The following is a 26,831-nucleotide window of genomic DNA, read 5'->3' on the forward strand; positions in this document are numbered from 1 at the left end:
GGTTATTTCATCATGTGAACAGCTATGAAGCCTTATTTGTGGAGAGGAGGGGATTCAACATGGCGGTCCTCGTTTAAGGCAGGCAACTTCTAAACATGGCCATCTGCAGATGTCTTTAAAAACTGACAAACAAAGTTCCAAAATGAATGGGATGTTATTTTTAGGACGTCTGTGTAAGTGTTTTTTTGTCTTTGTTTTGTCTGAGACGTTATTTTCTGATTATGACACATGAATATTTAAATAATAGCTATGAGAGTTCTCCAACTTGCACCATGACTTTATTAGGGCTGTGAAACTGACAGCCACCACTTACAGTAGCAGCGTAGGGACGTTTATGTGCTGATATGAAAGTTTAGATGTTGTCGTTGTTAGTGAACGGAAGTCTCTGGGTTGATTAGAATTTGAACTGGAGAAACACTGAGAGCAGATGCAAATGATGGAACTTATCAGAGGTTTTTTTTTTTAAGTTTCTTCATCTCACATGTCACACTGCATGATGCGTCATCCTGTTTCTGAGTAGCGTGTGTCCAACTTGAAACTGACATCCCTTGAGGATTCACATGCCGTCATGTGAGGTGCTGTTCTACAGGCAGAGGTTTTGATCAACAGAAGCAGTATGATACAAAGCCTTGTATAAGGCGTTTTAGCAGCACCTTCTAAAGCTGGGGAGTTGTCTTTGTCTATTCTGAGGTAGCATGAGAAAGAGAAGTGAAAGATGTCTGAGCATGTGTGTGTGTGTGTGACCGTGTGTGTTGCAGAGAGTCCACGCTCACAAGCTCGGCACAGCACTGGCAGCACCACCCTGCGAGACTCCGGCAGTGACACGGATGGCTTTATCAGCACAGACACGGGAGAGGACAACGTCTTCAGGAAGGTGGGGCCCCATTGCAGCTACACTCTTAAACCCTTACTTCAGAATCTAATCCACCACAACATGAGCGGTGTCCAACTGTACAGACACTAACAAAGCTTATGTCAACAGACTTGTGTTTTTGTAAAACACTGCTAAGATGAAATCATTTGTAGGGATATGTCTGCACAAATGTTTGTTGGTTTGGATGTTTGTTATCTTACATCTTATCTATATTCCAACAAACCGCATGGCTGTGCTCGCCGCGTGGTCGTTTCTCTGATATTATGGAAACAGTATAAAGAATTTGCAGCACTCCGGTCAGAACCAGAAGAATTCTGCTGCCTCACAGTTCTGAATTCACCGCACCACAGAGAGTCTAACTCTAGACAAACGGCATCGAAATAATTGAATGCTGCTCTTCAGTAACGCATTAGCTCATTCTGCCTGCTCCTGTTTTAACTTTCGTGAACTATTTGTTTCTAGGAAATTTAGCTTACAAGCCTTTCTCCATTTAAGGTCATGTGACCACGATGCTTATAATTTTCCTTATACTTTCTGAAGCCTCCAGTTCGCCTACACACTCTCTCACACGTGCCCCACTCTTCAGCTTCCTCTGCTGCGCACACGCACACACATACACAGACAAACACACGCAAACACAATGAGAGACACACACACATTCGCTGGAAGTCATTTCTGGGGCACATGAATGGAAAGCTTTCATCCCCCAGAGCCCCAACAAAACCTTCTATGTGTGTATTAGAGGCACAGAGCCTTCTCCGCCTCCTCTCTCACGCTACCTCCACACAGCACAATGGACGGTCCAAGCCTCACACCCAACATCTTGGGATTTTTTCAGTCATTTTTATATATTTATATATGTGCCTCTGTGTGTGTGTGTGTGTGTGTGTGTGTGGGTGTGTCCTGTGTGAATATGCTCTGTATGTGTATCCAGGTGCATAGGCAAGCTGGGACTGTGGTTTCAGCTTCTGACTCTGTGTGTGTGTGTGTGTGTGTGTGTGTGGGTATGTTTGTGTGGGTTTGCTAGCTTTTCACCATAGGTCCCTAGTGAGACCACAAAAGTCAGAAGTTTTTACCCAGTGATTCCCCTTGCTGAATTGTTACCTGATGTAAAACTAAAGAAGCCAACTTCAAACACAAGCCTCAATTCACGTCGTAGCTGACTGACTACACGCAGCTTACGGGAATAAGTTCATAAATTAGATTATTCACCAGAGGTTAACTTATACAACTTAATGATAAGGCTTTAGTCTTAGAGAATAAATATATGGTACTTGAAGAACTGATCTGATTCAGCAAACAAAGAAAAGACAAGAGTTTTATTGATGTGAGGTAAAATAGCATCCCCTTGTGGAGGAGTCATTTACTGTTAGTGAGTATGTGGGGAAATAGCACCTAGATCGGTGATTGAGTGAATATGTGAGTGAGCACTGAAAATAAATAATCCATCCATCCATTATCTGTAACCCTTATGCTGTTCAGGGTCGCGGTGGGTCCAGAGCCTACCTGGAATCATTGGGCGCAAGGCGGGAATACACCCTGGAGGGGGCGCCAGTCCTTCACAGGGCAACACACACGTTCATTCACACACTCACACCTACAGACACTTTTTGAGTCGCCAATCCACCTACCAATGTGTGTTTTTGGACTGTGGGAGGAAACCGGAGCCCCCGGACGAAACCCACGCAGACACAGGGAGAACACACCACACTCCTCACAGACAGTCACCCGGAAGAAACCCACGCAGACACAGGGAGAACACACCACACTCCTCACAGACAGTCACCCGGAGGAAACCCACGCAGACACAGGGAGAACACACCACACTCCTCACAGACAGTCACCCGGAGGAAACCCACGCAGACAGAGGGAGAACACACCACACTCCTCACAGACAGTCACCCGGAAGAAACCCACGCAGACACAGGGAGAACACACCACACTCCTCACAGACAGTCACCCGGAGGAAACCCACGCAGACACAGGGAGAACACACCACACTCCTCACAGACAGTCACCCGGAGGAAACCCACGCAGACACAGGGAGAACACACCACACTCCTCACAGACAGTCACCCGGAGGAAACCCACGCAGACAGAGGGAGAACACACCACACTCCTCACAGTCACCCGGAGTGGGAATTGAACCCACAACCTCCAGGTCCCTGGAGCTGTGTGACTGCGACACTAAAAATAAAAACAAAAAAAACCACACACAAATTTAACCCTGTAGTGTATATCTAATCTGAGGTAAAAAATGTGGGTTTATGCCATTTTTGTTTAATGGAAACACAGCCTTGAGGATGGAGTATTTTTAATATTTTATGTCTCTTTAGCTTTGTAATGTAAACACATCCTGCTTTGTCTCTCTTCAGCTCTGTAACGTGAATGTAGCCATTGGAAAATGTCAGATTTCTATCTTTTCAACACTGTAAATAAACATAGCCTTGGGAGAGAATCAGATTTGCGTCTCTTCAGCTCTGTAATATGAACACAGCCGTAGGAGTAAACCAGATTGTTGCATTTTCTGCTCCGTAATGCGAAGGCTTCTCTGGGCTCTTTCAGGCAGAGGAGGCCCTAGGCCCTGGAGACAGCACCAGCGAAGCGTCTGTCTCCTGCTCCTCCACAGACGACACCACCAGCCTGGGCCGCCCCAGCTCCTCGGCCGAGAGCTCGGAGGAGGTGCGGCGTGGTGGAGGAGGTACCGGAGGAGTCACAGGAAGAGAGGCAGAAGAGGAAGCGAAGGACCGACTCACGGAGGTTCCCCTGCGCTCCTCTCTCTTCCGTTCCACCGTCCGATCTCTGTCTCCTTTTCGTCGTCACAGCTGGGGGCCGGGCAAGAACCAGGCAGGAGAAACAGACATGAACCAGCGCAGGTGAGCGCACTTTAGCAGAGGGTGCAGCAAACACTGAGTAAAGAACATCGTCCGCATGCCTGTCAAAAGTTTAGAGACACCTGCTTTTATTTGAATTTCAGTAACAGGATTTACATACGTGTCATTAGATGTTTACAAGAGCTCGTGCACGAGGTGATTCAGAGTCCTGTTTACATACTAAGAGGCATTATGTCACAATTCTCATATCACTGCATATTTATGAATAGCCCCAGTAAGCATCACACCAGTGACATCATCGGATTAAAATGCCTACTGCCTTTCAGTCCGTGTTAGCGAGGTGAGTACATTTCAGTGTGTAGCTTGAATACATTTTGGAAATCCCCAAACTTTGAATGGAAAGTGTACGTCCAGAACAATAACAGGTCAATAACAGGTGACCCAGCCAAACCCAGCCATGCATTCCACTCTCACATCTTCCACACCTGTTTTCACCTCACCTTTCTTTACTTTTACATGAAGTAAACTCAGTTATTACAGTATCGCTGTTTATTAATATACCATCATTTTCTTCAGTCATTTGACGCTTTCCCATCATTCTTACCACTCCATCATCTGTCCATTTCTAGCTTTGTACGGGCTACTGATGACCAAAAGACTGTCCGTCACAGGAGAAGGTATAACCTCTTTTAAAGACTTCTGTTTCCATCGTTTTGTAACTCCAGCTGAAAGTGTCCATCATACTTTTCCATTGTTGTTTCCAAACCTATGTTCCATTAATTCATTTTTATTCACTTTCTCTTACATCACAACTTTTGGCAACACTATATTTTAAGGAACACGTTCATTAATGTCTTCTTCTTTTTTCAGTAAATCTTATACTAGACAGTTTTCTAAATGGTGTATTCACTTCACAAGAAGTAAGTAGTTTAAAATTGGATGTATGTGAAGATCATAAATAATAGCAAAATATTTGTAGTACAATGACGAGTTTGCATAGTGTAAATATTGTAATGCAACTTGATGATTCATTCATTCATTCATTATCTGTAACCCTTATCCTGTTCAGGGTCACGGTGGGTCCACAGCCTACCTGGAATCATTGGGTGCATGGGAATACACCCTGAGGGGGCGCCAGTCCTTCACAGGGCAACACAGACACACACACACACACACACACACCTACGGACAATTTCGAGTCGCCAATCCACTTACCAACGTGTTTTTTGGACTGTGGGAGGAAACCGGAGCACGCGGAGGAAACCCACGCAGACACAGGGAGAACACACCACGCTCCTCACAGACAGTCACCCGGAGGAAACCCACGCAGACACAGGGAGAACACACTACACTCCTCACAGACAGTCACCCGGAGGAAACCCACGCAGACACAGGGAGAACACACTACACTTCTCACAGACAGTCACCCGGAGGAAACCCACGCGGACACAGCAAGAACACACCACACTCCTCACAGACAGTTACCCGGAGGAAACCCACGCAGACACAGGGAAAACACACCACACTCTTCACAGACAGTCACCCGGAGGAAACCCACGCAGACACAGGGAGAACACACCACACTCCTCACAGACAGTCACCCGGAGCGGGAATCGAACCCACAACCTCCAGGTCCCTGGAGCTGTAGGACTGCGACACTAACCTGCTGCACCACCGTTCCACACACTTATTGATGATATATAGTTTATATTTGTTTTTAAATGGAAATTTCCTGATTCTAGCACAGTGTTTATTACTTTAGAGCTAAAAATAGTTTAATACCGGACTAAGACTTCAGCATGTGCTCTGTGCTTTAAATTGATAAATTTGGAGCTTGTGATGCATTCAACAGGTCTTACAGGGTTACAGACAGTGAATGAATGGATAATGCATTGATTTGTGATTTACAGTTTACCGACCTCCAGTTACGTACAGATACAGATCATAATAAATGAAGCAATATACAAAGAGAACAAAAACACTGGGTTGACTCTGGGTTTTCTGAACAAAGAACAGGACCCCAACAACAACCCTTTAAATATAGTGTTACAGAAAGTGCAAATTCAGTTTCTATCCTCTCCCTGTAACTCAAAGTTCCTGTGTTTGGTTTGGTTCGTCCTTATCGCCCTCTCAGTCTTAGCTGGTGTCCCACTCCACACCTCTACCCTTCTGACCTGGATGAGATTAGTCAGCTCTTCAGGTATTGTGTTATTTTGTGTGTGTGTGTGTGTGCGCGCATGAGTGCATTAGCTTGCTGCAACCTCAGGCATAGTGCCAACCCCTTTCACTTGCGCACAAAGCTTTTGCATTTAGATTTGCATCACCTTTTTTGTGTGTGCGTGTGTGTGTGGGAGACGAGATGACTTTTCTCTTTTGTAGTGAGTTGGTCTCCTTCGATTTAGCGCAGCTTAAGCTAACAAGATCAGTGCTGCTTCAGAGGAGAAAACACAGTTAAACCGTGAGCTTTAAAACAGGATGACTAATATAATGATCATTGTAACTTGTCCAGATAACACGTAAGTACAGCTTTGAAGCAAAACTGGGTCAAATAAACAAAGGCTTATTGCACGACTGATGCTGTATGTTTTCTTGGTATATTTTGGGTTTGTTGTTTAGTGGAAAGTACATATTGGAAGTTATGGAAGTTGCTTTGTTTGTTATTTACACTGCACCTTTAGGGTGTCACCTGCTGCTTCTCTGTAGGGTCAGTCATTTGGCCTCAGGTTATTTTCAGTTTGGAATCTATTGTGGCAACAGAGATGTGCATATAGTGTTTCTTTGTCTTGCTAGAAATGGTCAGCAATGCCTAATAACTATACTAGCACCGTGCTTACAGCATTAACTCTGTCCTCTCTGGTAACCTGCTGTTTTGCAATAGTGTTCAGCAGTATAACACAACACACTTCCTCCTTCTTCGTCTGTCTAACAGCTTTACCCTGACTCAGTTAAAGAGTTGTTTTGAGCAAAACTCAAATATATTTTCCCCCGTTATGTCATTCAGCTAAGACATGTTCAATATTTTTAGTTATAGCACTGGAGCTACAAGGTTAAAGGTCATAAATACTCACTTGATGTGCACTGCTTTGGAGTGATATATTATTTAAAATGACTTTATATGGTTTCTACTGATTTAGGACAAACCAATATCTTTAGAAATGGAAAGAAAAGTGTATTTTTCAAAGACAGAATCATCTCCAGCAGCACCTTGAAGTCTGAATTGTGTCAGTTTGTCGTCTTCTCACTGCAGCAGATTTTGGATGATGCTGGCAAGTGGCTATAAGCGTTCTGTACTCGCTTGTTAGCATCAGACTCGTGGCCCTAACTCATAACTAAAAATGACATGTTTTGGCTGATTGACTATATTTGGTCGACATGGAGACCGTCTGTTTAAATTCTTGTATGATTGTTATTTGTCTGGGAATTTAGGGTTTAACAGCAGTTTACTCTCTATACTTTCCACAGTTACAGTCTGGAGGGCCTGGCAGCAGAGCGGGATGATGGGAAAGCTTGGCAGCCGCAGGGGGGTGGACCCTCTCAGAGCCAGGGGGGTGTCCGGCGGCAGCAGGGTGAAGACAGGGGCTCGCAGGTGTCCCTCTCCGACCTCGGAGAACACAGCAGTCTGGATACTCAGGTAACTCAGGGGCTGTGGTTTGTAGTCTAGATGAGTATGTGAGTGTTCTCTGTGCAGATGTCAGATTGAATATACTCCGTTTTGCTGTTTCTAGAAATCTAAGAAATATCGTCCCTTGAGACGCAGCGGTCCATCCATGACCCTTCCTCTCCGACAGTCCGTATCTATGCTGTCCATCAGCCAGAGGGACATAGATGGTAAGAGCAGTCTTTTTCACCCCAAGATGTTCTCATTTAGTTGTATCTTTGTGTGTTAGAGATAACCACAGATGCTAATTCCAACATCCAATAAACCGTACTGACCCCAACATTTAAGCATTCATACATATCAGCAGTAAGATGCTGTGTAACGTGTAATATATGTGAAACACATACAGGGGGTCCTTGACTTACGACGTTAATCCGTTTCTACGTTGCGTCATAAACCGATTTTTCGGTGTAAGTCAGAACATACGTACATACTGTACGTAAATAACATACTGTAAGCACTTATCCTATCCTAACACCCATCCTCCTCGGTCCTCGGTTTGATGTAAAGATATGTTATTAAAGGAAGCAAAATTGTCTTACGAAAACAACAAAATGTCTCTGCAAGACCTTTAGGGGGCAGCAGTGAGTAATGTTTGTTTATTTGAGCTTGAGCTGTGAACCGTGTCAGTTCAGTTGGAGTACCAGGAGCTAAAAGCAGGGCAGTTAATCATGGTCATTATCATCAATGGATTGATCACCTTGATCACAATTATTTATTGATACTTAATCATTTACAGTGGAACCTCTACTAACGAACGCCTATACTAACGAACTTTCCAAGATACGAACCGGGCATTTGAATATTTTTTGCCTCCACCAATGAACCACGACTCTAGAAACGAACCCGAGCCTCCTCCGAGCCCGCGGCTGGAAATGGCCACTGACCCCAATAGGCGAGTCTCACAGCGCCCAGACTGGAGTGAGCTTTTAAGATTAGCACATTGTAGCTTTAGCAATTTAGCATTAGTGTAAATAGCAGACATTGAAATTTGTGCTAAGTTAAACCGTATCTACGCGTTATTCCACCCACCCCCCACCTCCCGTCATACAGTCAGTGCCTGTGTTACTCCTCCAGCCAGTCGTCACGTCTTCAAGGTAGCGATGTGTAACCACTTAAAGCTGTATTTCTCTTTTATTTTTAGTAACGCTACATGTATTTTTACTAATTTGAGAGTGTTGTAAACATATATCAGTGCAAAAAGGGTAACTTTCAGAGCGGGGGCTGGAACGCATTAATTGCTTTTCCATTATTTTAAATGGGGAAAATTGACTCGAGAAACGAACTTTCCACTTACGAACCGGGTCACGGAACGGATCAAGTTCGTAGGTAGAGGTTCCACTGTACATTTTAATATTTATGCCAGTCCTACAGTAGATTACACAATAAAGAATTGACTGTTATTGCTATAGATAGGTTTTTGAAAAAGGAGTTATATATTTGCTTTTTTTTTTTGGCTTAGTGTCTTTGCTCTATCTCAATCCCCTCCCTCACAAACATAAGAGGGCGGCATAGGATGTGGATTAATAAGCTGCTGCTCTGATCTCTTTTGTGCCCTTGGCTGCCATTTGTCAGCAGTAGGAAGAATACGGCGAAAGAGACGGATCTCTTTTGCCTTCAACATCTCTCCAATGCTCCAAAAATCTAAAAACAATTTCTCTGTCAGCTCCTCATCGAGCGATGATGAGGACTCCATAAGTAAGTTTGAGTAGTACAACATTAGCACAGCGACAGTTCTTGTAGAAACTAGAACACCCCAGTTTCCTTTAGCACTGTAGCATTAGTCGAGATCAGTCAGAATATTGGAGTCCAGAATAATACCGAGACAGAACAAGAAATCTATTACATCTGAGTGGTGGGAACCACACCATAAGAACTCAAAGCAGCCTTAAAATGGCTATTTTTGTACCAAACAATGTTATTTTTGCCCATTTCAGTCCCCATGCCTTCTCCTGGGTCGGAGATCGGCGCTCACTGAAATGTTTACAATATTTTTCCATCTCCATGGCTGAGTTGCTACCAACACACCCTTGCCAACTTTCTCTACTTTGTCTTCTTTTGGAAGCATTTATCCCAAAGCCCCTGAATTACTCTCTGTCGGTTGTCGACTGTAAAACGGATAGATTTTCTGCGGTTTGCATATTTGGAGTTACCATTTTCTCGACTTCCCATGACGCCAAGAATAAAGGCTTTCTTTTGTTGTTTTTTTTAAAGATGTGAAAGATCTGTTTCCTCTTTCACTATGATACTATAAAGCAAAATTAACATCCGTTCAGCGTTACAAGAAACAGGCCAACTTCACTCAGAAATGTGTGACTGATGACAATGGGTAGTTAAAAAGTCGATATTATGAATGCGGTGACGTTTATTCATTATTAGCCTCATTTTGAATGAAATGCTTCTTTTAAAAGACAAGTTTACATCACGATTTGGCTAAAAGCATCAGTTCAAATCTAATGAAAACAGCAATTTATTATTGTCTCATTATGTGTTTCTAGGTATGAGGTCATATTCTAGCACTTCCAGTTCCCTGGGATACAGGTGAGACCACTGTGCTGTTGTCTGTACACTTACGACAACTTCCTTCCTTATAAGTACCCCGGGGGGGCAGGGTGAGATACAGAGTAAGTTCAGTGTAATTTCAAAAGCCAGGTTATGACTTTAAGAAAAGGACAATATATGTAAGTCTTGTTATATAGGAATTAATTTAAAATATACTTGCATTAACCTGATTAATGAATGCAGTGCTTGTGTTTTAGCATTAACCTGTATAGAGCATTTCTACTGTAAGGTATATTCATGGAAATATGTTTGTAAATGATAGTCTGTGTCCTGTTCTTTGTTCAGTATCACAGAAGAAGAGCCTGGCCCTTTAAGAGGCGATTTTGAAGGAAAAAGTGGGACCAAAATGAGCCGCACCTTTAGTTACCTGAAGAGTAAAATGTACAAGAAAACCAGGGTAAGTCCATCTCAGTGCTCAGTGATGTTTCTCACTTTAAAGGTATATTTTTAAAGGTAGGTATCAAACCATTTATCAGCCAGGTGATTAAAACAACTGACGGGTGTTTGATAATCTCGGTCCTAACACACACTGTGTAATAGCTACTCTAGTACAAACTACTGAAACAGTCTATACTGGCTCTGACAGAAAGAAGAACACTGTTTAGCTGTTCTGTGGGTTTGCAGTAGACAGATTAGCCTTCCTTGCACCAATTGTGGTTTGTGCTAACCACCACATACCAGAAAAACCCCAAAACGCCTGTTGTTTTGTCGATGCTCTGACCAAAACATTGTGACCATCACAGTTTGGCCCTGCTTCCTTCCTGGTGGCTCAGACCCTCAGTAGAACTGACTGTGCACTTGCTGCCTGATTAAATTCCATATATTCTTGACAGGTGCTACTGTAATTAGATACTGGTCAGTGGTTTTAATTATGTGGTTGATCGTGTGTGTTTGTATGTACAGTGTATATATATATATCTTCTCATAATGCTAATTGGGCGGCACGGTAGTGCAGCAGGTAGTGGCGCAGTCACACAGCTCCAGGGACCTGGAGGTTGTGGGTTCGATTCCCGCTCCGGGTGACTGTCTGTGAGGAGTGTGGTGTGTTCTCCCTGTGTCTGTGTGGGTTTCCTCCGGGTGACTGTCTGTGAGGAGTGTGGTGTGTTCTCTCTGTGTCTGTGTGGGTTTCCTCCGGGTGACTGTCTGTGAGGAGTGTGGTGTGTTCTCCCTGTGTCTGCGTGGGTTTCCTCCGGGTGCTCCGGTTTCCTCCCACAGTCCAAAAAAACACGTTGGTAGGTGGATTGGCGACTCAAAAGTGTCCGTAGGTGTGAATGAATGTGTGTGTGTGTGTGTTGCTCTGTGAAGGAGTGGTAACACACACACTAGAACTTCTTCAAGCTCCTTTATTAATAGGGCCAGATTCTCCTAAGCTGAGCGTTTGTGTCTTCAGCTGAAACGCGTTGTATCATTTCACAGTAAGAGCTGTGCGAAGTGTTGGGGCTGACGTCAGTGGCTTAACTGTGGGAAACAAATGAAGATGTTCTGGTTTAAGTGTTAAAACACACTTGGTATGTGCTCTGCGCTCTGAAGGAAGTCAGACAGGAAGAAAAGACACAATGAACCATGAGTTCTGCACTATTTCAAAGAAAGAGCCAACACTTGAAGTGCTTGTTTTGGAGAGTATTTGGTGTTGGATGATGCTTCATCGCTCCCGGACCCTCAGTTTCACTTCTCCACATCCTAATGCTGGAACGGGGGTGTCCATAGTGTTTCTTTTGGAATTGCCTCCTTATAGAGATTATAAAAGCTGTGCATGCAGCAGTGAGCACACCTGAAGATGGATGAGTTTAATAAATTGAAGCAGAGCCTCCATTTTAAGAACGCAGGGTAAAACACGGTTATGCTACAAAAGGCAAACGAAACAGTTAATATTTCTATATTTATCTTGTGATTAAAATGAACCCAGGATGATGTCATACAGTTATTGCCTGAAGACCTTTAAAGTCTTGTGAGAATTGAGCTTCACTTCACATCGCCCACCTCCACTTTCTTGATGATGAGTCTGGTCCTAAATTGCTCAAGCTCTGCTTTGTCACCGAGACAGAAAGGAGGAACAGCACCTCATGTGCTTAGCTCATCACTTCCCCTGAAAGCTCTGTGAAGCGCGATTGTGTGTCTGCTCTCAGTGGGAGTGAGCCTTTGGAGGCTCCAGCTCGGAACCGTTATGTTAAGTTATAGAAAGTTCTTTGAGCATGGACGCTACCTTAGGGTCCCTGGCTTTAAGGAAGAAGCGGTAAGCCATCTTTCACACTGAAGCATTCGGCGAGGTTTTAGTGTCGTTATCGGAGCGAACGCTAGCACGATATCTGTGTGTTTTCACTTCTTTAAATGGACTGTGTGGCGTTGTGGCTGTTAGAGCACGTACTCTTCAGTGTATTCAGGGCTCGAAGGGGTTACTCTCTTTGAAATGGGGGAGTGTCCAGGTAACACCTGGTTGACGTTGGTGTCATGTTAATTTGAGAAAAGATGTGATTGTGTGTGGGCATTTATTCAGTGGTCTGTTTGTACTAGCTTGGTCTTTCTGTTACCCTTTTCTTTTGCACTGTGCTGCAACAGGAAGTTGCCAATAGAGGAACTAGACAGTGGGGACAGTTTTAAAGCCATATATTTATATGTAGCAAAGTGCAAAATGCTTTCCCTTTGAATATACCCACACTGACCATGGTGTTATATTTTAATAACAATATTAAATAAATCACCTCAAAAAATAGGGCTTCCACAATGGTGTGACTGCGCTCATATCCATATATGGCAAAGATGTCATAATATATTTAGAGACATTTACAAAATGAGTGGAACGTATCGTGACATTAGTGCCACGTTTTAAAATCCGTAATCAGTTAATAATATGATTTAAGTTGGAGTTATTAGACAGTGTGTGATAGACTACCAGAGAGTCATGGTTGTGATGTCACAACATATAGTGTATTGCTTTAGATTGATCATAAGCTCTCTGTGACAATCTGTGAGAGTCATGCAATGATAAAAATGTAGCTAACAAACTGCAGCTAATTGCATTGTCCCTTTCCCTCCCTGTACTCCCTGCACCTCTCACAGGAAAAAGACAAAGAGAAAAACCGGGAAAAAGACAAAGAAGCCAAGGACAAAGAGAAGAAGGCAGTGAACGGGCATCTGTTCAGCTCTGTCATCTCCATCCAGTCAGCTCTGTGTCAGCACTGCAACAAAGCCCTGAACATTAAAGATGCCGTCAGCTGCACAAGTAAGTCACTGCTGCACCACATCCTTCTGAGCATTGGGTTTCAGTCCAAAGGTGTTAAAATGCAGTGGGAGTTGCGTCGTGGCATCTTCAGCCCTGTGATTATGCATCGAAAGGGTTGTTGGTTGCTTAGTTTTTCTTTAGAAAAGTGTAGATGCTTGAATTTTCTTGAAGAGTGACTCTTTAAACAGCAAACACTGTTACATAAGAATGGTTTCCTGACTTCAGAAGGGACTCTGTGAGCCACCTCTTCAGTGGGAAATGGAAATCCTTGGGTTTTGAGGCTTTATGGTGCATTTATTACGAGAAATGGTCCAAAATGTTTAAGGGCTCTATTCGGTCTGTTTAGTCCACAGAGGGCTTGTATGTGCCGTACATAAACAAAGAAAGACATGCTGCAAGTGTATTTTTTAAAAGTGAAAAATTCATGCAGAGTTGTAGCAACTGTTGGAATATCCTTGGTCAGATTTGATGTGAAAGTGAAAATACGTCAACACATCCTCTATCTGGAGAAAAGACAATTGGGAGTTTTGTTTTCTGCAAATGCTAGCGCACAATTGCATTTATTTCCTGAACTTGGAAATAATCTTTGGAAAAATTTGGGGAATAACATGTAATATAATAATGCCATAAATATAAATGTTCTCCCTGTGTCTGCGTGGGTTTCCTCCGGGTGACTGTCTGTGAGGAGTGTGGTGTGTTCTCCCTGTGTCTGCGTGGGTTTCCTCCGGGTGACTGTCTGTGAGGAGTGTGGTGTGTTCTCCCTGTGTCTGCGTGGGTTTCCTCCGGGTGACTGTCTGTGAGGAGTGTGGTGTGTTCTCCCTGTGTCTGCGTGGGTTTCCTCCGGGTGACTGTCTGTGAGGAGTGTGGTGTGTTCTCCCTGTGTCTGCGTGGGTTTCCTCCGGGTGACTGTCTGTGAGGAGTGTGGTGTGTTCTCCCTGTGTCTGCGTGGGTTTCCTCCGGGTGACTGTCTGTGAGGAGTGTGGTGTGTTCTCCCTGTGTCTGCGTGGGTTTCCTCCGGGTGACTGTCTGTGAGGAGTGTGGTGTGTTCTCCCTGTGTCCGCGTGGGTTTCCTCTGGGTGCTCCGTTTTCCTGGCAACTCAAAAGTGTCCGTAGGTGTGAGTGTGTGTATGTGTCATCCTGTGAAGGACTGGCACCCCCTCCAGGGTGTGTTCCTGCCTTGCCCCCAGTGATTCCGGGTAGGCTCTGGATCCACCGCGACCCTGAACTGGATAAGCGCTTACAGATAATGAATAAACGAATGAATAATGTATTTGTATTCTATTGTAATTCCATTTTCATTAGAAAGGAATTTGTCCCAGTGTCCTATAAGATGTGTGTAAGAGTACAACTGTATAGCACAGGTAGCGTAGGCTAGTAATTAAGAATCACTGGGCCCTATTAAAGTGCGTATGGAGAACTGTAGAAATCTCAGAATGTGGTGAGTGCTAGGACTCCAGTTTCTCTATTTTAAACAGGAAAAGCACAAGGGACAATCAGTTCATCTTTCAGACAAACACAAGGCAATGGACCAGAGCCAGAACACAGCTCTGCTAACACTGAGAACACATATACTTTAAATTTCCCTGCACTAGAAACAACATTGATGTAGCCTATTGTGTTTGGGGTGATTAAAGTGGGGTTAAAATGTGTATTATTCAGGCTCATGCACAGGCCCCCACTTTAATTACCAGTGGCTCAGACAATATTGGCTTTAGAAAGACACGTTTGCCTACAGTCTCCAGTATATTGTCACTACTTTGGTCAATGGATTCTTGTGCAAAATTCATAGAGTTTGTGTCATGATGATTGTTCCTTGTGGCTGAGCTAGACGTTTAATCAAGATTTTAAATGACTCCATTCATTTTAATAGTTTCCACACAGAAGTTTCATGATATGATCATTGAATATGACTCTGTTATTATACAGCAACTAACATATCATCGTTTCACAAGCTCTTTCGTTGCTTAACAGTGGAAGCATTTCTGGTAACCTCCCACCTGACTTCCTCATGGAGCAGTCAGAATGAACTGTGCTTCATTTAGGGTTTTTTTTTCTTCTTCTTTTGTAGTGTCTACTACAATGGATTAAACCGGTAAATCATTGCTGGTCTTAACATGTTGTTCCTGATCTTAAAACATGAATCACTGTGATGATGATGATGGTGATGATATATATATATATATAATAGTGCTATATAAATGCCTTCCTGATTCACTGCAACTTTCAGGGCCATTCAAGCTAAAATTCATGGGTTACAGAATCTTTTAAAGCTGGAATCAGTGGAATATCACTTACAGACCCTGTAGTATTCATGCCTGGAGGTTGTGGGTTGGATTCCCACTCCGGGTGACTGTCTGTGAGGAGTGTGGTGTGTTCTCCCTGTGTCTGCGTGGGTTTCCTCCGGGTGACTGTCTGTGAGGAGTGTGGTGTGTTCTCCCTGTGTCCGCGTGGGTTTCCTCCAGGTGACTGTCTGTGAGGAGTGTGGTGTGTTCTCCCTGTGTCTACGTGGGTTTCCTCCGGGTGACTGTCTGTGAGGAGTGTGGTGTGTTCTCCCTGTGTCTGCGTGGGTTTCCTCCGGGTGACTTTCTGTGAGGAGTGTGGTGTGTTCTCTCTGTGTCTGCGTGGGTTTCCTTCGGGTGACTGTCTGTGAGGAGTGTGGTGTGTTCTTTCTGTGTCTGCCTGGGTTTCCTCTGGGTGCTCCGGTTTCCTCCCACAGTCCAAAAACACACGTTGGTAGGTGGATTGGCGACTCAAAAGTGTCCATGGGTGTGAATGTGTGTGTGTGTGTGTGTGTTACCCTGTGAAGGACTGGCGCCCCCTCCAGGGTGTATTCCCGCCTTGCGCCCAATGATTCCAGGTAGGCTCTGGACCCACCACGACCCTGAACTGGATGAGGGTTACAGATAATGAATGAATGGAATATGAAAACTGTTCGTACATGTGTTGGTGAGTGATTGTGGGCTCATCCAGCATCACTTTTTTGGGCTCCAGTGTTCATAATTTTTAATAATTTCTTTTGCTTTAAACGTCCTGCTAAAGCATCAGATTACACCGAAGCGCCTCCAAAATATTCTGAAAATTAATAACTATTTGACATGAATTTTAATAAATGACAGATGGTCTCTGACTTTGGCATAAGACTGTTCTTATTAAACTTGCAATAACAGATGTTTTGTCTGTGAAAAGTAGCTGATGTTACAGCTGTTTCGCTCTGATTCCCAACTGCCTCTGTTTTGCAGGAGCTGCAGTCAGGCTTTTATTTGTGTGCTTGGTGGAGTTTCCTGGCTGGCACTGTCTTTACCACTTTGACTTTGAGCCAGAATAGGAAGCCAAGGACTATGATTTAAGCAAACGGCTCCTGTTAGGTCTTCTGAGAGAGAGAGAGAGAGAGAGAGAGAGAGAGAGAGAGAGAGAGAGAGAGAGAGAGAGAGAGAATGAATCTCTTTGGCTATTCTCTCTGGTGGAATATGGTCTATAGATGCTGGAACAGACCTCAGCCCAGCGCTTAAAAGACCAAACCACTTGTGGATTATAAGGAATGCTTGTTAAAATAAATGGCTTTAAAGTGTATCTGTCCATGAATATTTGGCGGTATAACGTATTGCTCTCGTTTTAGGTTGCAGTATCTGTGTGCACAAGAGCTGCAGAGACAGCCTCCCTGCCTGTACCAAGGGAAAGGTAGAGTTTGTTCTTGTTCTCTGTAAATGCACTCCCTCTAAACAGATTCCTTAATTAAAGGCCAACAAAACGCTTTAAGCAACATTTTTGTGTGAAATTGCTTTCTGTGTGTGTTCTTTTCCAGTCTCAGAAACAGCAGTGTGTCATACCAGAGTCGACCACCGTGGGGGGAGTCACTTTGAGAGCAAAATGTATGTGAGCTTGTGTTTTTTTTTTCTTCTTTTTGTGGCATCACGCACAGTTCGGTCCGATTGTGCATCGCATTTAGCGAATGTTTGCTTTCTCGTCTAGCTTCGGCACCGCGAGAAAGACCCTGGTCGGCCATCTTATCTCCAGATGACCACTCTTTAGTGATCGCCCCCCGAAGACACACAAGCATCATGCCTTTCAACAGTAGTAACCTGTCCAAAAGCATGTCCATCAGCAACATCGCAGCGTGAGCTTATAATCTTCTACTATTTGAAACTATAATGCTTTATAATGTAATATAATATTTAATTGTAGAGCAATTTATATAGAACTTTTTACGTACTGATGCTACAAAATGTTGCAGTATGGAAGCTAAATATTTAGTAAATCATATACAGTGGAACCTCTACCTACGAACTTGATCCGTTCCGTGACCCGGTTCGTAAGTGGAAAAGTTCGTTTCTCGAGTCAGTTTTCCCCATTTAAAATAATGGAAAAGCAATTAATGCGTTCCAGCCCCCACCCCGAGAGTCACCCTTTTTGCACTGATATATGTTTACAACACTCTCAAATTAGTAAAAAAATACATGTAGCGTTACTAAAAATAAAAGAGAAATACAGTGGTAACGGTAATAAAAAATAAATAAATAAAGTTGTAAGTGGTTACACATCGCTACCTTGAAGACGTCACGACTGGCTGGAGGAGTAACACAGGCACTGGCTGTATGACGGGAGGTGGGGGGTGGGTGGAATAACGGAGAGTAGGCGGTGAATGTGGGGAGACGAAGCGTAGATACGGCTTAACTTAGCACGAATTTCGATGTCTGCTATTTACACTAATGCTAAATTGCTAAAGCTACAATTTGCTAATCTTAAAAGCTCACTGAAGTCTGGGCGCTGGGAGACTCGTCTATTGGGGTCAGTGGCCATTTCCAGCCGCCGGCTCGGAGAAGGCTTGGGTTCGTTTGTAGAGTCGTGATTCGTTGGTGGAGGCAAAAAATGCCCGGTTCGTATCTTGGAAAGTTCGTTAGTAGAGGTTCCAGTGTACATTTTTGTTGAAAACACAATGTTTGATCATACAATGCGTTAAGAATGCTGTCCAATTAAAAACATGTTTCCTGTATCATTTGAACACTGTGTAAAAATTTAATTCATGAAGAATTGACCAATAGAAATGTGCGAAAATGATCCCTTCTCCTGTAAAGTTGCTAATCTTAAAGATACATGTTTTTAATATGTATTTATTCTAAAATAACAGCAGTGTAGTATATCGTCCATCTGCTGTCTCTCTAATAAAGATCGTAATGGTACTGGTACCGTATCCATTAACAGCTAACTGCGTGCTCATTAGCATAACTCTCTCTCCCCATCTTCCTCCAGATTTGATGAAATGTCCATAAAAGGCCGGAGATATCTGTCCCAGTCCACCGACTCTTTGCACAAGGCCAACAAGGTCAACGAGTCCACGGAGTCTCTGATAGATGAAGGTGAGCAGTCTCATTTCCTCTCAAACAGCCACGAGATCTGTTTTGTTTCCTGTTGCTTCCTCTTATCTTCCCAACAGCTGGACAGCAGGTGCAGACTTCAAACGAGCTGATGCCCGAAAATCTGTTTGACCAAGCGATTGAGGAGAGCAGGCTGCGAGCTCCTTGTGACATTTGCTGCTTGTTTCTTATTCACTATGGCAAATACACTTTGTTCCACACACCCTTTTCTGTTGTCGTTGTTCTAGGAACAGAGATGATCGACGGGCAGCTGATGGGAGAGTTTGAGGCTGATGCTAAAGAGCTCGAGGCCGACTCCTGGAGCTTCACCATGGATAAGAAATACTTGAAGCAGCTGAAGAAAGACGCCATCAAGAGGCAAGATGTCATTTATGGTAAGGTCATTTGTTTTTAAAAAAGGAAAATAAATGAAAAAGCTGTTAATACAGAGAGAAAATGAGACACTTAACACCCACGCAAGATCTGGGAGAGTGGCTTCAGGTCTAAAAAACATTCTTGTATTGAATGAAGAAGGGTCCACAGTCCATAGCCCACCACCACTAAAGATGTTAGAGGTGGCTTGGTCCTGAAGGATGTCCTGCAGCCCTCCGGAGCCCTCTTGTTTTTGGTATCCATCTCCCTACAGGAAAGTGTTTCCAAATATGACCTAAATATGTCGTACAGCTTTGATCTAAAGCCTAGTTTCAGCTCGATGTCCTCTGATACTCCCTCCTCAGCTGCTCTGTCTGCAACCATTATTTTCGGATTGTTTTGTGAAAGATAAACACACTATACTCCATCAGCAATTGCTTATAACCACAATCATTCTCTCCCTCCAGAGCTGATCCAGACTGAAATGCATCATGTCCGGACGCTCCGGATCATGGCCGATGTGTACAATAAGGGCCTGTTGAAGGAAGTGCAGCTGGAACCTCAGACGGTGGAGAAGGTTTTCCCCATGCTGGATGACCTGATGGAGCTCCACACGCACTTCTTCAGCAGCCTGCTGGAAAGAAAGAAAGAGGCTAAGCAGGAGGACGCAGAAAATGGCTTCGTTATCAACAGGATCGGAGACATTCTGATCAACCAGGTGAGAAGAGACGGGAGGTCAAGTGAGATTTTATTTACAGTTGTGAGCTCCTGGTCAAATTAGGCAACATCTTATGCTGATTTTCACACTAGGCTCTTTACAAACACTTTTTGGCTGATATCAGACATAAATACATTGAAATAAAAAAATGTCACCAGTGCACAGATTTACTTCAGCATAAAATCAACCAGAATTAGGCAACAAAATGCATTCAAAATGCCATATTTTGAATGCATAATGTTGATGAATGTTAATGTTAATGAATGATATAATGTTTGTTATTGTAAGTTATCGTTTCTTGTTTGATCTCAAGATGACCACTCCATTCAGCATGACACCTGACATATCACAACAAATCAGTCAGATCTGATTATTAAAGTGCTATGAGGAATTATAGATACAGAGATGTGACTGGAGGAGCTACCCCAAAGAGCAATGAACATTCATTAATTCATTATCTGTAACCGCTTATCCAGTTCAGGGTCGCGGTGGGTCCAGAGCCTACCTGGAATCATTAGGCGCAAGGAGGGAATACACCCTGGAGGGGGCGCCAGTCCTTCACAGGGCAACACACACATTCACACACACTCACACCTACGGACACTTTTGAGTCATCAATCCACCTACCAACGTGTGTTTTTGGACTGTGGGAGGAAACCGGAGCATCCAGAGGAAACCCACGCGGACACAGGGAGAACAAAGCACACTCCTCACAGACAGTCACCTGGAGGAAACTCACACAGACACAGGGAGAACACACCACACTCCTCACAGACAGTCACCCGGAGGAAACCCACGCAGACACATGGAGAACACACCACACTCCTCACAGACAATCACCCGGAGGAAACCTACGTAGACACAGGGAGAACACACCACACTCCTCACAGACAGTCACCCGGAGGAAACCTACGTAGACACAGGGAGAACACACCACACTCCTCACAGACAGTCACCCGGAGGAAACCCACGCAGACACAGAGAGAACACACCAACTCCTCACAGACAGTCACCCGGAGTGGGAATCGAACCCACAACCTCCAGGCCCCTGGAGCTGTGTGACTGCGACACTACCTGCTGCACCACTGTGCCGCCGAGCAATGAACATTTGGCCCAAATGTTTGCAGTTCTCTTATGGCCCATATTTGGGCTTGAATGACTATGTCTCTAACTCTTTACATGAGGCAGATGTCAGGTGTGTTGTGGACCACATTTTTGGCCCACATCCTGCCCACGCAATACACGGCAGTGCTATAATTGAGCCATAAGTCCTAAAAGTGGTCAAGATCAGGCTGAAATGTGTCAGATATCTGGGACAGAGCACTACGCAGCAGTTACAGAACCCAAAACCCAACTGGCGAATAATAGATCTCACATACAATTAATTGGAACTCTTGATTTATTTTGATGCCTCTTCAATGCATTTTACCTTCTCAGAGACGGACGTTAGATTGATTGCTCTGTGTGGTGTCCTCTAGTTCTCAGGGTCCAGAGCTGAAACCATGAAGAAAGTCTACGGCAAGTTCTGCAGCCGTCACAACGAAGCCGTAAACTTATACAAGGAGCTACACGCCAAAGACAAGCGCTTCCAGACTTTTATCAAGGTTTTTATATTTATGTGATTTTGCCTTTATATAAAAACAAATTCTCATGGTCATCCAGCCTCTCATTCAAATGATGGTAACCTGTTCTTTCAGAAAAAGATGAGCAGCAGCATTGTCCGGCGGCTAGGCATCCCAGAATGCATTTTATTAGTCACACAGAGAATAACAAAGTACCCAGTCCTAATGCAGAGGATTCTACAGCACACTAAAGGTGAGTGTCTTTATCGCAGCGCCGAAGGGCACTCTCACTCTTCAGTCTGAGTTTTTTAAGTCCAGGATCCAGGATCGATTCAGGTCATTGAAAGGGGTCATCGTCACAGGTTTGGTTTCTGGAGTCGTGGATTGAGACTGTAGATCGAGCGGTTATTTCTGGATGAGTGACAAGCCACATCACAAAAAGTGCAAAGATCTCAGAGCTCTACATTTAACAATGTTTAATTTTGAACTAAAATTACATATAATTGGTGTATGATCCAGTTCCTGAAGAAGAACAGGGTTTGAACTGGGGTTCTGGGTGCACCCCTCCTTTACGTACACACTGATAATTGAGGAACAGTTTTCAAGAGCTTTCAGGATGTGCAGCGATGATAAAGATATGACAAATGCCTGGTCACCCCACAGCCTCCACTAACTGCTCTCACACTGTTAGGACAAATATCTCTTTGTCTTTCCCCATCAAAACCTAGTCAATGGAAACAAATAACCATTCATGGAAATGTACAGTCAGATAAGAAGAAAGAGGAGCTTCAGATGTTGTTCTTCTGAATTCCATTTCTCTGCACCACCGTTATATAAATGAAAGTAGTGTGTAATAATGTGTCAGATCGACCGACTCTCTAGTTCTGAAGCACTGTGGTGGACTGTTTTCCAGGTGCGGTGGAAATGGGTTATCTGTACCACACCTGAGTTTGAAAACAGTTAAATGCTTGATAAAATCCAAGCTCCAAGTTCTGAAACACCCTCAAATGTGAGCTTAATTCTCAAGCAGCCGTTAGAGACCTGGGCATTAGCCAGATAACGAGTCCTTCTAAAGTCTCAGCCCAGAGCCAACTCATCCGTCTGTGTTTAAATAATGCGGCCATATTTCTCACTCTGTAAACATGCTCATCTTATGGACGGCTCCGCGGCTGCCCATATGAGGTGCCGTGTGTATACACCGTGTGTGCGCCGCAAACAGCTGCCAAGTGTTTGCTGTATGTTAAGTAGGACAGCTGAAAGGGTTTTTGGTTAAGTTCCCGACGAGCCACGAGACAAAAGCAAAGCGAGATTTAAGAGAATGGGCTCGCTGAAAACAACTAGCTTGCCTTCAAAGACAACTTGAAAGGAGGCTTATATTTTTAAGGGAGCTTAGTCTAGTCTAAACATGTGTGGAATGAAACAAAGCAGGCTTGTTGCTTGGTCGAGGGGCTTTTGATCATTCACCTTGTGCTGTGTGTGTGTGTTTGCGCATGCATAAACAGAGAGCGAAGAGGACTACGAGGACCTGAGCCAAGCTCTGCAACTCGTCAAAGAGGTAATAGCTGCCGTGGACAGTAAAGTTAATGAGCACGAGAAGAAGAGGAGACTGAAGGAGATCTATAACCGGACAGATGGCAAGTCCATTATGCGCATGAAGAGTGGTCAGATGTTCGCTCGAGAAGACCTCATACGAGGCAGAAAGCTTCTCCACGACGGCCCGCTGCAGCTGAAAGGCAGCGCAGGCAGATTAAAGGGTAAAGACTGTCCCTTTTCAGGTTTTTATTAGCCACTTTTACAGTGGAATAAGAAAGAGTCCCCTTGAAACTTTATATATTTGGGTTTGATGTAGGCACGATATTTTATTTGTTTTTAAAAATAGATGAAAATGGGTTACATTTCACTTTAAATGTAAAAGAAGAAGACGATTCTTACACTTGTATTTAAGCAGTTTCCATGTAAATATATAAATTGTCTGAAAGTGAAATATAAAACTGGTCCGACTAGTTCACAAAATGGCCCTCAAGGAACACAAATACATTGTTGAATTAGTGAAAAAGGTGGCACAGTGGTACGGCAGGTAGGTGTCGCAGTCACACAGCTCCAGGGGCCTGGAGGTTGTGGATTCGATTCCCACTCCGGGTGACTGTCTGTGAGGAGTTGGTGTGTTCTCCCTGTGTCTGCGTGGGTTTCCTCCGGGTGCTCCGGTTTCCTCCCACAGTCCAAAAACACACGTTGGTAGGTGGATTGGTGACTCAGAAGTGTCCGTAGGTGTGAGTGTGTGTGTTGCCCTGTGAAGGACTGGCGCCCCCTCCAGGGTGTATTCCCGCCTTGCGCCCAATGATTCCAGGTAGGCTCTGGACTCACCGCGACCCTGAACTGGATAAGGGTTACAGATAATGAATGAATGAATAGTGAAAAAGTAGTGGCTAGACGACCATAGATATAAAGGACACTTACAGCAGAGTAGGGTAAAGCATGGTGGTGGAAGTATCATAGAACAGCCTGGATCAGAGACTTCAACAAGGGAACTATACATAAAGAATTATACCCAGAGATATGTATATATTTCTGTAATTGGCAAAATATCTGTTGTTGTATCTATATCACATCCTAAACTTATCACATCCTACTGATCAATGCATTATTGTTTCTGGATTGATGTTCAACAGATGTTCAGGCTTTGCTTCTCTCTGACGTCTTGGTGTTCCTGCAAGAGAAGGACCAGAAATACGTCTTTGCCTCTCTGGTACGTAATTACCTTTGGCTCTTTTTTTTTTTCCCCCCGTCGGTGCAGTCTCAGCACTTGAGTGTCGTAAGTTTACCCAGGCCCATGGTTAAGCGGAGTACTCCTGTTGCAAGTTTTAATAAAGACGCTGACTTTGTGAGGCTCTTGGCAGCCTAAGAGCAATCCAGCAGTTATACAAGCATTTGATATGTTTTCCTTCTTCATTCTTCAGTCAACTGCAGTGCTTCTTTTTAGAGCTTCAATTTGATTTATTTGATTTATACCAAAATGGCTCAGTACTGAGGGAATTTCCCTGCTTTGCACAGATCCCTTGCCTGTCACATCTTTTTACAAAATGTTCTCGATATAATAAGCACCAACAAATATAAGGGAAATAGCAATTCCCACTAATTGAACAATATTTTATTACAAAAGGGCACGTCTCCTTGGAGGCTTCTGGGTTTGAGTGGGTCACAATTTAAGTCACAGACTTCATACTCCGTCCCCTTTTTGATGCATTTTGTAACATAATTTTGAGGCGTATAGCTCAGTGTGAGGTACATAGGCTCAAGTACAGCCTCAACACTGCAGTTTGTTTTCACAGGTACTAGAAATTAAAGTTAACGTTACCTTGTGTTGCTCTCACGTGTTTGATCCAAAATGGTGGCAGATTTATTGAACAGAAGCAGCGTTATTGCTTTACTCAACTGTACCTTTTCTTTCCTCTCTAACCCACCCCTCCTCTGGCTCCACCCACAATGCCCTCTCTCTCTCTCTCTCTCTCTCTCTCTCTCTCTCTCTCTCTCCAGGACCAGCGTGCCACTGTGATTTCTCTACAGAAGCTGATAGTTAGAGAAGTGGCCAACGAGGACCGTGGCCTCTTCCTCATTGCAGCGGGAATCCAGCCTCCCGAGATGGTGGAGGTTCACGCCAGCTCCCGAGAGGAGCGCAACACCTGGATACAGCTCATCCAGGACGCCATGCACTCCATGTGAGTAACAGAACTAACTCCGGAATTAGTTTAGATTTTAATACAAAGTTATTATATTATTACAATTTATAATATTATACACAGCAATAACATACACTTGTGCTGTAGTTACTGTGGGTTTATATATTTTCTTTAAGGTATAACTGTGCTTTTATGAACCGTTCATTGACAAGCTTCTGTACGCTGCCGATGTGTTTGTGGAAAAACACTTGTGTATTTATGTATACAATGTTATCACCCCCTGTATTATTACAAATATTTATATAGTTAACTGACCGAAGCTTTGAGAGTGAGAAGCACACACAATTCTTTCTGCTCACGCTGGCCACTAGGAATCAGATGGTTAGCAGTTAATGACGTAGTCTGGTATGACAAGTGATACACGTGTTAATCAAATAACGACAGTCACCGTAAATATTAAATACTGAAACAGTACGCCTAATTTTAAAATGCTAGCACGCTGACACCCACGGTCAGAGCTGATATTTCATCACTGGCTGTTTTTACAGAGAGAAAGACGAAGATGAAGGTATCCCCAGTGAGACAGAGGAGGATAAAAAGCTGCTGGAGTCCAAAGCCAAGGAGATGAGAGGTGAGATGTAAGCTGTGTCCCAGCTGTTTAGTTAAAGGTTGTGCAGTTTCAAAGGTATTATCACTGACAAGCTACAATTCTCATTGAAGATTCGGTCCTCTCACCCGACTCCCTCTGTCTCTCTCTGTTCTACTGCCTTTCTCCGTCTCTCTTCATGTCTTTCTGTCTTACACCCACACTACCGTTCCATTCCCTGTATCCCTCCTACATGTCTCTCTCTCTCTGTCTCTCTCTCTCTCTCTCTCAGACATGCTGCAGAGGAAGGATGATCAGATCATTGCTCTACTGCAGGAGAAATCGAAGCTGTTCCATGACATGTGTGAGTGTCCGTCGTCTCCCGAGGAGAAGATGCTGTTCAGGGCCTGTAACGATGACGTTCCCAGAGGAGAGCACATCATGAAGGAAGCCATTAAACAAGGTGACAGGAACTGTATGAAGAATTTAAAAGAGAACGTTTCAGTACTTTGTAACTTCTTTATTATTCATTGGTCGGCCATTTTTGTCCCTCATCAGAGCAGTCTCCCTGGTGGCTTCATTAGGTCTCATTTCCACCCCCCAGTGTCCTCCAGAAGTCTTCGCTAACTCACTTAATGTAACGCAGTTAGTGACGTGTGTGCCTGTGTGTGTGACAGTGGAGATGTTGCAGACCCTGGTCAATAGCAGCCTGGGAGGGGCAGTGGGTCAGCAGGCGGTCAGTCCTCCGGGCAGCACGGTGTCCGTTTGTTTACCTCGTCGAGCCGAAACCTTCGGAGGCTTTGACAGCCACCAGATGAACATCTCCAAACGTGAGACCCTCCTCCTGCACTGTGTTTACACTCTACTGTCTACTGTTTACATCACCCTGCTGCTCACACTGCCTTGTTTTATTCTAATTGTATTCACCATTGGGGAAATAATACAGAGTGAACATCAAGCGCTAGCATTTGTCATCTATTTATCGAATTAAAAATGCTATAAATATTTGAAAATCTCCCTTGCACTGCAGCAGCCCACAATTCCCATTCTTCACTCTGCATTCTATATTAGATGCCAATTAGAGTCAGCTTGGAAAAGCTATTACTTTCATATCTGTTTTGGTACACAGTCTTTCACACACTGAAATCAGGTACTGAATTAACTTCATTGAAATGTGTGTATCGTTTACACGTGAATTACTATAGTACATCAGTATTTTGTATTGACTTAGTTTGGGCAGTAATTGCAAATATAAATTAATTGGGGTGATGTGTGACTCATAATTACTTGTTTTAATACGAATAATAATTCATTGCTCTGGTTTTTGCAGACGGAGATAAAGAAGAAGGTGAGGACCTGCGGAGGACGGAGTCTGACGGTGTTCTGAAGAAGGTGAGGATCATTTCATTCTCACCTT

The 26,831-nt window shown here is 43.8% G+C and overlaps 1 protein-coding gene across 5 annotated transcripts in view; it reads left to right on the forward strand.

The window, feature by feature from the left end:
• The window catches only part of LOC136671549 (A-kinase anchor protein 13), a 77,262-nt gene that overhangs the window by 43,179 nt on the left and 7,252 nt on the right, over window positions 1–26,831 (forward strand). For 3 of the 5 annotated variants that reach the window (XM_066647269.1, XM_066647270.1, XM_066647272.1), the window contains 24 exons: window positions 759–874; window positions 3,440–3,750; window positions 4,338–4,385; window positions 5,843–5,908; window positions 7,171–7,339; window positions 7,434–7,536; window positions 9,865–9,907; window positions 10,214–10,325; window positions 12,986–13,148; window positions 16,765–16,826; window positions 16,951–17,017; window positions 17,118–17,262; window positions 18,396–18,502; window positions 18,748–18,894; window positions 19,339–19,589; window positions 21,068–21,193; window positions 21,287–21,404; window positions 22,654–22,905; window positions 23,821–23,897; window positions 24,686–24,867; window positions 25,377–25,459; window positions 25,707–25,877; window positions 26,092–26,244; window positions 26,745–26,806. In XM_066647269.1, the coding sequence (XP_066503366.1) occupies window positions 759–874; window positions 3,440–3,750; window positions 4,338–4,385; window positions 5,843–5,908; window positions 7,171–7,339; window positions 7,434–7,536; window positions 9,865–9,907; window positions 10,214–10,325; window positions 12,986–13,148; window positions 16,765–16,826; window positions 16,951–17,017; window positions 17,118–17,262; window positions 18,396–18,502; window positions 18,748–18,894; window positions 19,339–19,589; window positions 21,068–21,193; window positions 21,287–21,404; window positions 22,654–22,905; window positions 23,821–23,897; window positions 24,686–24,867; window positions 25,377–25,459; window positions 25,707–25,877; window positions 26,092–26,244; window positions 26,745–26,806 (3,134 nt within the window). The remainder of the gene's footprint in view (window positions 1–758; window positions 875–3,439; window positions 3,751–4,337; window positions 4,386–5,842; window positions 5,909–7,170; window positions 7,340–7,433; window positions 7,537–9,864; window positions 9,908–10,213; window positions 10,326–12,985; window positions 13,149–16,764; window positions 16,827–16,950; window positions 17,018–17,117; window positions 17,263–18,395; window positions 18,503–18,747; window positions 18,895–19,338; window positions 19,590–21,067; window positions 21,194–21,286; window positions 21,405–22,653; window positions 22,906–23,820; window positions 23,898–24,685; window positions 24,868–25,376; window positions 25,460–25,706; window positions 25,878–26,091; window positions 26,245–26,744; window positions 26,807–26,831) is intronic. The other 2 variants (XM_066647271.1, XM_066647273.1) reach the window with 2 other exon arrangements.

The sequence above is a fragment of the Hoplias malabaricus genome, chromosome 16 (assembly GCF_029633855.1).
Source record: "Hoplias malabaricus isolate fHopMal1 chromosome 16, fHopMal1.hap1, whole genome shotgun sequence".
Lineage (NCBI taxonomy): Eukaryota > Metazoa > Chordata > Actinopteri > Characiformes > Erythrinidae > Hoplias > Hoplias malabaricus.